The 13,802-nt window shown below is 47.0% G+C and overlaps 1 protein-coding gene across 4 annotated transcripts in view; it reads left to right on the top strand.

Annotated features, from left to right (window-relative positions):
* LOC141808089 (ras-associated and pleckstrin homology domains-containing protein 1-like) overlaps positions 1-13,083 on the top strand; it is an 80,268-nt gene extending 67,185 nt beyond the window's left edge. For all 4 annotated transcript variants that reach the window (XM_074694446.1, XM_074694444.1, XM_074694445.1 and 1 more), the window contains 4 exons: positions 286-384; positions 598-718; positions 818-948; positions 7,834-13,083. In XM_074694446.1, the coding sequence (XP_074550547.1) occupies positions 286-384; positions 598-718; positions 818-948; positions 7,834-10,146 (2,664 nt within the window). In that variant the 3' untranslated portion in view covers positions 10,147-13,083. The remainder of the gene's footprint in view (positions 1-285; positions 385-597; positions 719-817; positions 949-7,833) is intronic.
* Positions 13,084-13,802: the final 719 nt, after the last annotated feature.

Here is a 13,802-nt window from a genome sequence, read left to right as displayed (position 1 = left end):
ACACACACACACACACACACACACACACACACACACACACTAACATATCAACATCCAGAATGGGAGGCCAGGATCAGGTTTTAAGATGCGTAGTACTGCAGTGCTACCTGTTGGTGTGACAGAGTCATTACACCTCTGTTTTTAAAAAAGGGACAACTGTCTTCATTAAGGGCTGAGGACGCCCTGGTTGTTCTCCTTTATCTTGAGTATATGAATACAAACACAAAGGTGGTTTTAGAGGTAATGAGCTGAAGGAGGGCATAAAGAGTGTGTTTCTATGTTTAGCACCCTCAGATCCAGAAGAAGTCTCAGTACATCAAGTATCTCTGTTGTGACGACGTCAGAAGCCTCCAACAGTGGGTCAACAGCATCCGCATCGCCAAGGTGAGACCTAATGGTGTCTAACTTCATGATGTATAACTCTATGATGTCTTACTCTATGATGTCGAACTCTATGATGTCTAGCTCTATGATGTCTAGCTCTGTGATTTCAGACTCTATGATGTCTAGCTCTAAGATGTCCTGACTAGTCTGTGGTTTCTCTGAAACAGGAAGTGCTCACCCTCTGACACCTCTTTCTCTCTGTTTGTCTGTCAGTACGGGAAGCAGCTCTACATCAACTTCCAGGAGGCCATGAGGAGGACAGAGGCGGCCTACGACTGGTCCTCTCTCTCCTCTTCATCCATGAAATCAGGATCCAGCTCCTCCAGCCTCCCAGGTCTGTGGGAGAGAGAAAAACATCACACACAAGATAAACAGATGAAGCATTTTTATCTGTAAGGACAAATAAACGTCTTCATTCTTTCTCCCTCACCAGAGTCCCAGTCCAACCACTCCAGCCAATCAGACAGCGGTGTGTCAGAGATGACATCATCAGGCCACACCCGCTCACAAAGTGTAGTCAGCTCCATCTTCTCCGACGCCTGGAGGAGAGGAACACAGGGGGAGGTATGGAACCACCTGGGACAGTCCCATCATCTCTGTCTCTGTCCTTCTTTATTCTGCAACTTCATTTCCCATAATCACCCTCTGCTTCCCTACCAGCGCTCACAGATGAGGGGACGTTTGCCTGTTCCTCTCTGTGTTGGAGGAAGAGGAGGGAGTGGAGGTTAGACAGGAAGTGATGTAACTGGCATGTTGTGGGTGTGGCTAAAAAAACTGAACAGTTTGTGGGAATGATTTAAACTCACTCTGACCTCTGACCTCTGACCCCTGACCTCATCCTGAAATATACTGACTAGAAATTTCTGATACTGTTCCATGGTGTCATCAGTTCACCCATTTCTCTTCCTAAAGTTTCCTCTATGAGCAGAAACATGTTTACAGCGGGGAAGGGGCTTTATTTACTCATCTTTCTGAGAGATGACACGTTACACATTCTGTTTAATGATCAACTGGTCACACAGGAATTCTCTGGGGCTGCGAATAGGTTGGTATTCTGACACAAGGGGCCAGTTGTTCAAAGGTAATCCAATCAGGTTTGGTAACTGGATTGAATTAAATTCTGAAAATGGGTTGTACAAAAGGGAAAGAAGGATTTAAAAATCAGATTAGATCACATAATCCAGTCCTAGTTTTAATCCAGATCAAACCTTCAGTATGTGTTGTTCTGAACTTTTCAGTGGGATTTGGATCACTTTGATCCACTAAACAGGATTATCCTGATCCCAACGGGGGTAGGATTTCAATGTGGATTTCAGGAAGAAAATGTCATAAAACTTTAAAACTGGTCAAATGATAAAACGTTTGTAGAATTTAGTGTCAATGCTTTTAATTGTATTTTGCACTTGACTTGTTTAACCATCTAACCTTTGTCTAACCATTACAGTGATAAAGTAGATAAAGTTAATTTAGGCTACCAATGAAGCCTTTCAGTACAGTAAAGTAAAAACAAAGAGAAACTGAAAGAGCAGAAGCACAGAAACTCCTGGCAGAGGAACAAATCAAGCTGAGCAAACTGCAGCAAACCAGAGAAAAACTTCAGATCCGCTTTCTAAAAGCAGAGCTTAAAAATGCTGGACTCTCCTCACAGCAGAACCCTTAATTTATTTATTGTCATCTTGCCAACTATTGGACATTTAGCCTTTTCTAACATTTCAGACGTTTTCAAAATATCCACTTTGTATTTTTTATGTATATTTATTTTTCAGTTTTGTGGCCCAGATGAGGGGGTCATAAAAGATATTAGAAATAGAAGTTGTTTTTATGTTTTTTTCTTAAAACAAAAAAAACATCTACAATGACCCCATGTTGGCTCCTCTACCTGTTGGTCTTTACAGAGGTGGTAGCCCACATTATGATATGTTGTCCCATTTGGAGCACTGGTAATCTGGATTTGGAAATCTTGAAAACTGTGTAGGGGAGACCGGGTATGGTTGTGACATTGGGAGAGTTGTAACACCACCAATTCCACCAATCAGGGACAAGATAGGAGTCATATGATCATTTCAGTATTTACCCACTTCCACCCTGATTACACATGGTGGTTGTCAGGGCTGGAAACAGGTGCATGCAGATTCTATAGAGAAAAAACTGATTTTGAAGTATGAAAGTAAATTTTGACTACAACAATATTTTGTAAAGTACTTGTACTAGTCCAGATAAAAGCATTTGACTTACATCAGAATAAACTTTACTTTCTCAGTCAAGATGTTATGCATTTTTCCATGCTAATTTCAATCCACTGTGCTAATACCGCTGGCCAAACACTGGCTGACAGGGGTGGGGATGGTTGAATAATATCTTCTAAAAGTAATACATCACCTAATGTACAACTAATAACATGTTCTGGATCTTAATAATGTTATAGAACACCAAAGCAGTTGAAAAAGAACAACTGACAGAGGTGTGCCTGCAGATGTTTTTTAAAAAGCATCTGATGAAGTCACAAAGAATGATAGATCAGTCAGATCACACAGGCACAAGGGATCTGCCATGTGACTACAAATCACTGCAAAAAAGTGAGGATCCAGTGGTATCCAAGCATAGGTAACTGGCCCCAGTGGTATCCCAGCATAGGTTACTGGCCCCAGTGGTATCCCAGCATAGGTTACTGGCCCCAGTGGTATCCCAGCATAGGTTCCTGGACCCAGTGGTATCCCAGCATAGGTTACTGGCCCCAGTGGTATCCCAGCATAGGTTACTGGCCCCAGTGGTATCCCAGCATAGGTTACTGGCCCCACTGGTATCCCAGCATAGGTTACTGGCCCCAGTGGTATCCCAGCATAGGTTACTGGACCCACTGGTATCCCAGTATAGGTTACTGGACCCACTGGTATCCCAGTGTAGGTTACTGGACCCAGTGGTATCCCAGCATAGGTTCCTGGACCCAGTGGTATCCCAGTATAGGTTACTGGACCCAGTGGTATCCCAGCATAGGTTCCTGGACCCACTGGTATCCCAGTATAGGTTACTGGACCCACTGGTATCCCAGTATAGGTTACTGGACCCACTGGTATCCCAGTGTAGGTTACTGGACCCACTGGTATCCCAGTATAGGTTACTGGACCCAGTGGTATCCCAGTATAGGTTACTGGACCCAGTTGTATCCCAGTATAGGTTCCTGGACCCAGTGGTATCCCAGTTTACCAAAGCAGTTGAAAAAGAATCCCAGTATAGGTTACTGGACCCAGTTGTATTCCAGTATAGGTTCCTGGACCCAGTTGTATCCCAGTATAGGTAACTGGACCCAGTGGTATCCCAGTATAGGTAACTGGACCCAGTGGTATCCCAGTATAGGTTACTGGACCCACTGGTATCCCAGTGTAGGTTAATGGACCAAGTGGTATCCCAGTATAGGTTACTGGACCCACTGGTATCCCAGTGTAGGTTACTGGACCCACTGGTATCCCAGTATAGGTTTCTGGACCCAGTGGTATCCCAATATAGCTTACTGGACCCAGTTGTATCCCAGTATAGGTTACTGGACCCAGTGGTATCCCAGTATACCAAAGCAGTTGAAAAAGAATCCCAGTATAGGTTACTGGACCCAGTTGTATCCCAGTATAGGTTCCTGGACCCAGTTGTATCCCAGTATAGGTAACTGGACCCACTGGTATCCCAGTGTAGGTTACTGGACCCACCTATCCCAGTGTAGGTAAATGGACCTTGTGGTATCCCAGTGTAGGTTACTGGACCAAGTGGTATCCCAGTATAAGTTACTGGACCCAGTGGTATCCCAGCAGCTTACTGGACCCATTGGTATCCCAGTGTAGGTTACTGGACCCACTAGTATGCCAGTGTTGGATACTGGACCCACTGGTATCCCAGTATAGGTTACCGGCCCCAGTGGTATCCTAGCATAGGTTACTGGACCCACTGGTATCCCAGTATAGGTTACTGGCCCCAGTGGTATCCCAGCATAGGTTACTGGCCCCAGTGGTATCCCAGCATAGGTCCCTGGACCCAGTGGTATCCCAGTATAGGTTACTGGACCCACTGGTATCCCAGTATAGGTTACTGGACCCAGTGGTATCCCAGTGTAGGTTAATGGACCTAGTGGTATTCCAGTATAGGTTACTGGCCCCAGTGGTATCCCAGCATAGGTTACTGGACCCACTGGTATCCCAGTATAGGTTACTGGACCCAGAAGTATCCCAGTATAGGTTCCTGGACCCAGTGGTATCCCAGTTTACCAAAGCAGTTGAAAAAGAATCCCAGTGTAGGTTACTGGACCCAGTTGTATCCCAGTATAGGTTACTGGACCCAGTCGTATCCCAGTATAGGTTACTGGACCCACTGGTATCCCAGTGGAGGTTAATGGACCCAGTGGTATCCCAGTGTAGGTTACTGGACCCACTGGTATCCCGGTATAGGTTACTGGACCCAGTGGTATCCCAGTGTAGGTTACTGGACCCACTGGTATCCCAGTGTAGGTTAATGGACCCAGTGGTATCCCAGTGTAGGAAACCTGCCCCAGTGGTATCCCAGCATAGGTTACTGGACCCACTGGTATCCCAGCATAGGTTACTGGACCCACTGGTATCCCAGTGTAGGTTACTGGAGCCAGTGGTATTCCAGCATAGGTTCCTGGACCCACTGGTATCCCATTATAGGTTACTGGACCCACTGGTATCCCAGTATAGGTTACTGGACCCACTGGTATCCCAGTGTAGGTTAATTGACCAAGTGGTATCCCAGCTTAGGTTACTGGACCCACTGTTATCCCAGTGTAGGTTACTGGACCCACTGGTATCCCAGCATAGGTTCCTTGACCCAGTTGTATCCCAGTATAGGTTACTTGACCCTCTGGTATCTCAGTATAGGTTACTGGACCCAGTTGTATCCCAGTATAGGTTCCTGGACCCAGTTGGATCCCAGTATAGGTTACTGGACCCAGTGGTACCCCAGTGTAGGTTACTGGACCAACTGGTATCCCGGTGTAGGTTACTGGATCCAGTGGTATCCCAGTGTAGGTTTTTGGACCCACTGGTATCCCAGTATAGGTTACTGGACCCACTGGTATCCCAGTATAGGTAACTGGACCCAGTTGTATCCCAGTGTAGGTTACTGGACCCAGTGGTATCCCAGTATGGGTTCCTGGACCCAGTGGTATCCCAGTGTAGGTTATTGGACCCATTGGTATCCCAGCATTGGGTACTGGACCCACTAGTATCCCAGTGTAGGATACTGGACCCACTGGTATCCCAGTATAGGTTCCTGGACCCAGTTGTGTCCCAGTATAGGTTACTGGACCCTCTGGTATCCCAGTATAGGTTACTGGACCCAGTTGTATCCCAGTATAGGTTCCTGGACCCAGTTGTATCCCAGTATAGGTTACTGGACCCACTGGTATCCCAGTGTAGGTTACTAGACCAACTGGTATCCCGGTGTAGGTTACTGGATCCAGTTGTATCCCAGTGTAGGTTTCTGGACCCACTGGTATCCCAGTATAGGTTACTGGACCCACTGGTATCCCAGTATAGGTTACTGCACCCAGTGGTATCCCAGTGTAGGTTACTGGACCAAGTGGTATCCCAGTATGGGTAACTGGACCCAGTGGTATCCCAGTGTAGGTTATTGGACCCATTGGTATCCCAGCATTGGGTACTGGACCCACTAGTAATCCAGTGTAGGATACTGGACCCACTGGTATCCCAGTGTAGGTTACTGGACCCAGTGGTATCTCAGCATAGGTTACTGGACCCACTGGTATCCCAGTGTAGGTTACTGGACCTAGTGGTATGCAAGCATAGGTTACTGGACCCACTGATATCCCAGCAAAGGTTACTGGACCCAGTGGTATCCCAGTGTGGGTTACTGGACCCAGTGGTATCCCAGTGTAGGTTTCTGGACCCATTGGTATCCCAGTGTAGGTTACTGGACCCACTGGTATCCCAGCGTAGGTTACTGGACCCATTGGTATCCCAGTATAGGTTACTGGACCCACTGGTATCCCAGTGTAGGTTACTGGACCCAGTGGTATCCCAGTGTAGGTTACTGGACCCAGTGGTATCCCAGTGTAGGTTACTGGACCCAGTGGTATCCCAGTGTAGGTTACTGGACCCACACTGGACACACACACACACTCACAGACTCTCACACACACACAAATGCAAATTCTTAATTTCAGTCTTTGTTCCTTAACTTCCACTTTTCTCCAGCAGAAGGTGACATCTTTCTCTCTAACTCATGTGATTTGCATTTTATGGGAAATATGGCTCCTGATCTAGTCTGTAGACATTATAATCTTCATTAAACTTTTTCTCATGGTCTGGTGTTAAAGAAGCAAACTAAAAATAGCAAAAATGGGAAATAATGAAGAATCCCAGTTAATTAGAATCACCACCCCAAAAATCGTAATCAAATTACAAAAATAGCATATCTTCCAAGCCCTGGTGTTAAAGGATAAATACTGACTCCAAAATTTAGTGAGTTAGAGGTGCTGAAGCAAAAAGTGTTACAATCATACCTGGTCACCCCTATTTGGATCAGGGTGATCCAATTCAATGTTGTTTTTTAAAAAAAACAGCATAAAACTGAGACAGATATTCTGATCCTGGATAGCAAGAAATGGGATTTTCAAATCATTTTGATCTGGCATGCCCAACGAGGGGTGCAACACCAAACTGATTTCTGCTGAAGAGCAGCTAAGCCCATTTACAACAATTGAACTCTGTGCTTGTCTGGAGTTAAAGAAGAAAAAAAAACACAAGTTAAAATCTGTCTTAAGCCTTTTAAACCTCAGCCAGGCTGAGACACAGAAATATAACCAGAGAGGTCACAACATGTCACATGATCACACCTGAGGGCTGGTTCAAAGAGCTGGGGGGACAGTGGTTGATGTGTTGATTGCATGAAGAGATGGCCTGTTTGTTAACAGTTCCACAGACAGTTCCACAGACAGTTCCACCAACAGTTCCACCAACAGTTCCACAGACAGTTCCACAGACAGTTCCACCAACAGTTCCACAGACAGTTCCACCAACAGTTCCACAGAAAGTTCCGCAGTTGAGTTCACAGACTGTTTCGCCGACAGTTTTACAAACTGTTCCACAGACAGTTCCACCTACAGTTCCACCGACAGTTTTACAGACAGTTCCACAGACAGTTTCACAGACAGTTTTACAGATGGTTTCACCAACAGTTTTACAGACAGTTTCAATGCCAATGTTACAGACAGTTTCACTGACAGTTTTACAGATGATTTCACAGACAGTTTTACTGAAGGTTTCACAGACAGTTTCACTGACAGTTTCACTGACAGTTTCACAGACAGTTTTACAGACGAGTTGGTTGGCTGTTTGCTTTCTTTGGTTGTCAGGACTAAAACAGTGAAGATGTTGTTCTAATTTCCTTTTTTTGTCTTTCCTCTCGCTTCCTCTCTCCCCACAGATGATGAGGATCGACCCCATTAGTAGGCCCATCCCTCTGCAGATCCCTTCCCTCCCCCCACAGTCTCTCCCTCACTCCCAGCCTCAGACCCCCCCCTCCAGGAACAGCTACACCGATGGCCTGGTCCAGTCAGAAGACTCTTCTCCATCGCCTCCCTCGCCTCCTCCTCCTCCACCTCCTGTTGCATATGTTGGCCACCAGGGAGCGCAGACAGCCTCGTACATCAAGTACAGCACGCTGGCTCGCCTGCAAAACCAGAACCAGTCCAGAACCCCGGCTGCTGAAGCTGTTCCTGCTGCTCCTCAGACCCAAAACAAACCCAACTACAACACGCTGCCAGCGACGTACCACAGCCCTACGCTGCCCCCGTCTCCTCCTCCTCCTCCTCCCCCGACTGCTCCGGCTCCTGGATCAGCAATGGCTGCTTTGAAGTATGGTGCCACCAGCCCCCACGCTTTGCCACCGCCCCCTCCACTGGAGGAGGACCTCCAGGAGCCGTCTTACCTGCCTCCTCCTCCTCCAGATAGCCTGGAGACCAACGGGCTGCCTCCTCCTCCTCCTGAGCTGATCCATGACTCCTGCCCTCACCTCTCCAACAGTGGCCTCCAGCAGTTCCTGTCCCAGAAGTTTCCCAACATGGTGTACGACTTCACCCCAGCAGAGGTTGACTCTCCCCCTGCTCCTCCAAATGAACTGTCTCCTCCTGCTTCCCTACAAACTCTACGACCTGTATCTCCAAACGCACCTCCTCCTGCACCTCCTAAAACCTTCACAGGCGGTTTTCCTCCTCAGACTGCTCCCAAACCCTCTGGTCCATCCTCCCTTCCTCTAGCTCTGTCCCCTGTTTCACCCACACAGCCTCAGAGCAGCCACGGATCCTTCAAAAAGCAGCAGAGCTTCTCCACGGGACACTCCCCGAACCAGCCCCCGCCCACCCTGCCCAAGCAGCACAGCCTCTCCTCCAAAAACCTCACTGTCTCGCCCTCTTCCTCCTCCTCAGTCTCCATTGCTGCTGCCACCTCCTCTCTGGTCAAACAAATCGTCAACCAGTTTCCTGGAAACTCAGCTCCTCTTCCCTCCTCCAGCTCTGCTGAAGGCTCAAAGATCAGCACCCCACAGTCCCCTCCAGCCGTCAAGGCCAAACCAAAATGGCAACCAGGAGCAGTTGTGGCTCCGCAGTCTCCAGAGTTCCCACCACCTCCCCCAGACAGCTCTGCAGGAGAATTCCCCCCTCCTCCTTCCAGTAAGACGGGATCACCCATAAAGAAGTCCCCGTCTTCCTCCTCCACAGGATCCACAAAGCGAGGTCCTCCTCCAGCTCCTCAGAGAGCCTCCTCCATCCGCTCCGAGGACGAGAGGCCCAAAAAGGTGGAGAGCCTCGTCAGTAAGTTTGGACAAACTCCCCAGACAGGAACTTCCTCCAGCTCCTCCTCCGTGTCTGGATCTCCCTCCAAAGAGTCCTCTAACCTCCCTGCTCCACTCCCCAAACCGGGCAAGCTGAACCTAGCCAACCTCCCTCTGGCTCTCCAAGGTCTGCAGACCGGCCAACATCACCAGGAGTTCCCGTCACCCCCACCGCCTCCTCCCCCGGCCAACACTCAGCACCTGGACTCATCGGACTACTTCCCTCCCCCCCCAAGTGACTCTGAGCTCTTCCCTCCTCCTCCTCACCCGTCGGAGTTCCACCACCCGCCGAAGGTTGCCGTGGTGAACCCTCAGCCTCAGATGCAGCCACCACAGCAGGTCATGTCATCCTCTGTTTCATCATCGTCATGGAAACAAAGCTCGCTGAAAAAAGGGGCAGTCACTCCCTCAATGTTAAACCGGCGAACCAGCAACCAGTACGAAAATATGACATCCATGCCTCTGTCCCCACCTCCTCTGTCCCAAACCCCGCCTCCCTCCCTCTCCTCCTACTCCCCCTCCTCCTCCCCGGTCCCTCCCACCTCCCCAAAATCAGCGGGGCCAGTCTCGTTGGCACTAAAGCCTCACTTCCTGGAGGACCTAAACCGCACCCTGAAGAGGAAATCCATATCCCGCCATGGCTCACTCACCTCCTCGCACCTCATCCCTTCCTCCAAGATGGAGCCCGTGGGCACCATGGACGACATGGCGCTCCTCCCGCCTCCTCCCCCTGAGCTCCTGCAGCAGAATCAGGGCATGAGAGGACAATCCAAAACTCTGTCCCGTCACCACACGCACTCTCAATCTGCCAAACACGCCAACATCTCAGGCTATGCAACGCTGCGGCGAGGTCCTCCGCCCCAACCCCCCAAACGGGACCAAAGCACCAAACTGAGCAGTGACTGGTAGAGGACTAGACTCTGTGAACCCAAAGGACTGATGGTTTGGGTCTCATGTTACTGCAGAAAAGAAATAATCAGTGTGTGTCTTGACTCGTCCGTCTCTCCTCATCCTGACCCCCCCACATCCCCATTTAGATCCCCAGCCAGTAGCAGAGTGGTCTCTCCTCCTAATCTCATCTTATGATTGTTCCTATTAGCCTCATTATTACTCTCCTCCTCATTATTAATCTCATTATCAGAACATGTTTAACCCGTGACATGAGAATATATATGTAAATATATATATATATATATATATCTGTATACAAGCGAGCCAGAAGAATCTCCTTCAGAGCTTTTTTCACAGCGTCTGTGCAGCTTTGCATTGCATATACAAAAAGACTTGAACGACAACAGCAACACGGACGATTTGCTGCAAACTGGTACTGCATGGAGCAACGGCAACTTAGGAGCGCTACTTGAAGGGACGGAGGATGGACTGAAGGACCAGGACTCTTACGTGGGCTGATGTGTATGGAGTGTGTGATGTGAACTGGCAGGAGGGGCATTGACATTATTTCCAACCTTTGTTTGTGTGTGTGTGTGTGTGTGTGTGTGTGTGTGTGTGTGTGTGTGTGTGTGTGTGTGTGTGTGTGTGTGTGTGTGTGTGTGTGTGTGTGTGTTTTTATATCAGATTATTTAATACTGAAAAGATGTAATTATTTTAAGTATTTGAAGTTTTTAAGAAGTGTCAGAGAGTTTGACTGAAGAGCGTCCGTGTCCTCAGAATATGTCAGAGTGCTAATCTGGGATTAAAGGAAGCAAACAGGTGGAGTTCTTCTGTGGATCAGCTGATGATCAGTGACTGTGAGGGAAGAAGAGTTAACACTTCATTTGAACACTTCTTGCAGATCAGAAAGAAAGTTCTTAAACCAGGCTCTGCTCGGATTAAAATATGTCACATAATTTCTTCGCAAAATGCCATTTTAAAAAAATGTGCAATTTTTCAGCTGACGTTCTCCAGCATTCCCGTCCCTCTGTCTGATTTGGCTCCTAGACATCCTTTATTCCTTTAATCTGTCCAAATGACCACCCTGTTTTAACCTGAGTTTAGCCTTTGTTAGTCATCAGCTAATGTCGCCCCCTTGTGGTGACACCACATACTGCCAATCAGTTTGAAGCTGCTCCTCTGCAAACTCTGCGGTTAGGTCATACTTTGATGGCTAATGAAGTGTCTGAGAGAAGGGAAGCGCCCTCTGCTGGTGTTAAATCACCTGTTTGTGCTCTGAGCACCTGATTCATCCAAATGCTTGTGGAGTAATGAAGGTGTGTGCTGTGGAAACAAGTGCCTGTATTAAACTCTGCTCATTAACATCCCATGTGCAGGAACTCCTGACCGTGACTTCTGTGATGTTAGCCATTAGCTTTCTGACCACTGAAGTGCCATCTTTAGCTGCCACCTTTAGCCGCCATCTTTAGCTGACCATGAGGGAGGAAACAGTGTTATCGGTGTGAGCATCAAACACGTTTAGCAGCTGAAGCTAGGAGCTGTAGCCCTGGAGGTGCCAATCAGAATGACTGTCTCCTTAACTTTTTACTCTACTGCCCCGTGTGGTTCAATGAAAAGACACTGACAGAGGATTCAGGCTGCTTCGTGAGTCACAGATTCAACTCTGATAAACTTCAATATCTTTTCACTCCATATATAATGACAGACTTTCAGCACAGTAAAACTGTGTTTATGATAAATGATCATTCATGCCTTTTCTATGGTGATCCACAGAGCTACAGCAGCCAAAATAAACTAGGCTTTCTGCAAACTCAAAAAAACATGAGATAAAATTCAATAATCGCATAGAAATTCAGAAAGCTGCAACAACATCAGCAGCAATGACTGTAATTTTATTTTCTATAAGCGACAGAAACAAAAGAGAGCCTCTTTAAATTATTCTTAGTCTGATAAAAAGAAAGTTTTGAAGTTAATTTTTCATACATCAACTTGTTACAGCATTGCAAATATCCAAACACTTCAGTTTGGGGCTTTTTGGTCACCTTTCTAATTTGAAATGTGTCTGTCTGGGTTCCTTGTGACTTGTGTTGAGGTTCAATGTTGGGATATTCTCACACTCAAAGAAAGCAGAGCACTCTTTAAATCTGTCCCCTGAAAGCATCAGGTAATGTGCTGTTACACGCTTTAGAGATGAACTGTAGAGAGTGTAGTTAGCGAACAGGCAAGTTTTTATATTTTCAGACTGTTTTTAAGCATCACGTCTGAAATGTGTTCAGCAGATATTCACTGTACCGTCTTAAAGTGCAGAGACCACATCCAGTGAGATGATCCAGATCAGTCACTCCTTCAACAGAAACATGTAGAGAGTTAAAGAAGAGTCTGGATCAGTTGATCAAAGCTTCCTGCACATTTCTGTTCAGTTTTAGGGATTAAAGATCATGATGTGTGTCTTGTTTTTCTCACCCTCAGTGAAACCTTCTGTATACTTTAATCATCACAGCAGCGTCACAGGTGCCAAAACTCGAAATTCTTCTGTTCTTCTTCTGTCCTGTTGTTTATCTTTAATGTGCAATCACTTGTTCCTTTATTTAACTGAAGTGTTTCATTCTGTTCAGAAAGTCATTTCCTGTAAAGTCTCACCTGTCACAGTGCTGACAATGTGGAGGAGGGGGAAGGGGAACCCTTCCACTGCCAGCCGTTCTGTAGGGAAGACATCAGACACATGTTTTAACATCATCCCAGAGTTTCCTGACGGAGGTCTGGCATAAGGACACAGAGCAGAGGAAGGGTGAGAGAGCATGTGGATGTTAGGCTCTCCTGGTGGCAGCGTGTCGAGTGTGGGAACATGTGGAGATGGTCAAACTGAAGCGTTGTGTCTAAGGATCTGTGTGAGGCACCAAAATACAAGGACAGTTTTGTGTTTTCTTGCCCAGATGCTTATGTTTAATAAAATCTTCAAACCATGTGGGGGTGCTGGTCCTCATATTTCACCAGAACACTCAAACTACTGAGAATAGAGACAGCTGACCACAAGAGACTCGGGAGTGAGGGAGTGAAGGGTGAGATAAAGAGTTAAGATGAAGGATTGAAATGAAGGGCTGAGGTAAATCATGAGACTGAAGTGAAAGTGTGAGGGGGAGGGATACACTGAAGGGGTGGGATGAGGGGTGAGGTCAATCAATTAATCAATCAGTCTTTATTTGTATAGCACCAAATCATAACAAACGTTATCTCAAGACACTTTAGAAAAACATTTACAGGTCTAGACCCGTAAATGTTAATAAAATGTTATTAGCAGAAACCCAACATCAAGACAAGGAGTCTGATCTTAATCCACCATGTGTACAGGACTTTGCAGCATTTAGTAAGTTACAATGGAGAGGAAAAACATCCCTTTAACAGGCAGAAACTTCGGACAGAACCAGACTCATGTTAGACAGACATCTGAGGAGACTGATTGGGTTAGAGAGAGACAGATAGAGGAGAGAGTGGGAGAGAAGTATGGGGGGGTAACAGAGAGCGGGGGATACGTACACACACACACCACACACACACAGAAAGGGAGGGAGAGACAGACATAGACACAGTCTGAAGTTTGGCGTTGTGGCGACAGTTAAGGTGAAACCAGCAGGCCATTCCCGGCAACAATCCAAAGCTGTAGCAGCAGACCGTCC

This window comes from Halichoeres trimaculatus, unplaced genomic scaffold (assembly GCF_033239565.1).
Source record: "Halichoeres trimaculatus isolate MK-OKI-2021-1 unplaced genomic scaffold, fHalTri1.1 fHalTri1_scaffold_19, whole genome shotgun sequence".
NCBI lineage: Eukaryota > Metazoa > Chordata > Actinopteri > Labriformes > Labridae > Halichoeres > Halichoeres trimaculatus.
The sequence above is the reverse complement of the archived record's forward strand: the minus strand, read 5'-3'. Positions and strand labels throughout refer to the sequence as shown.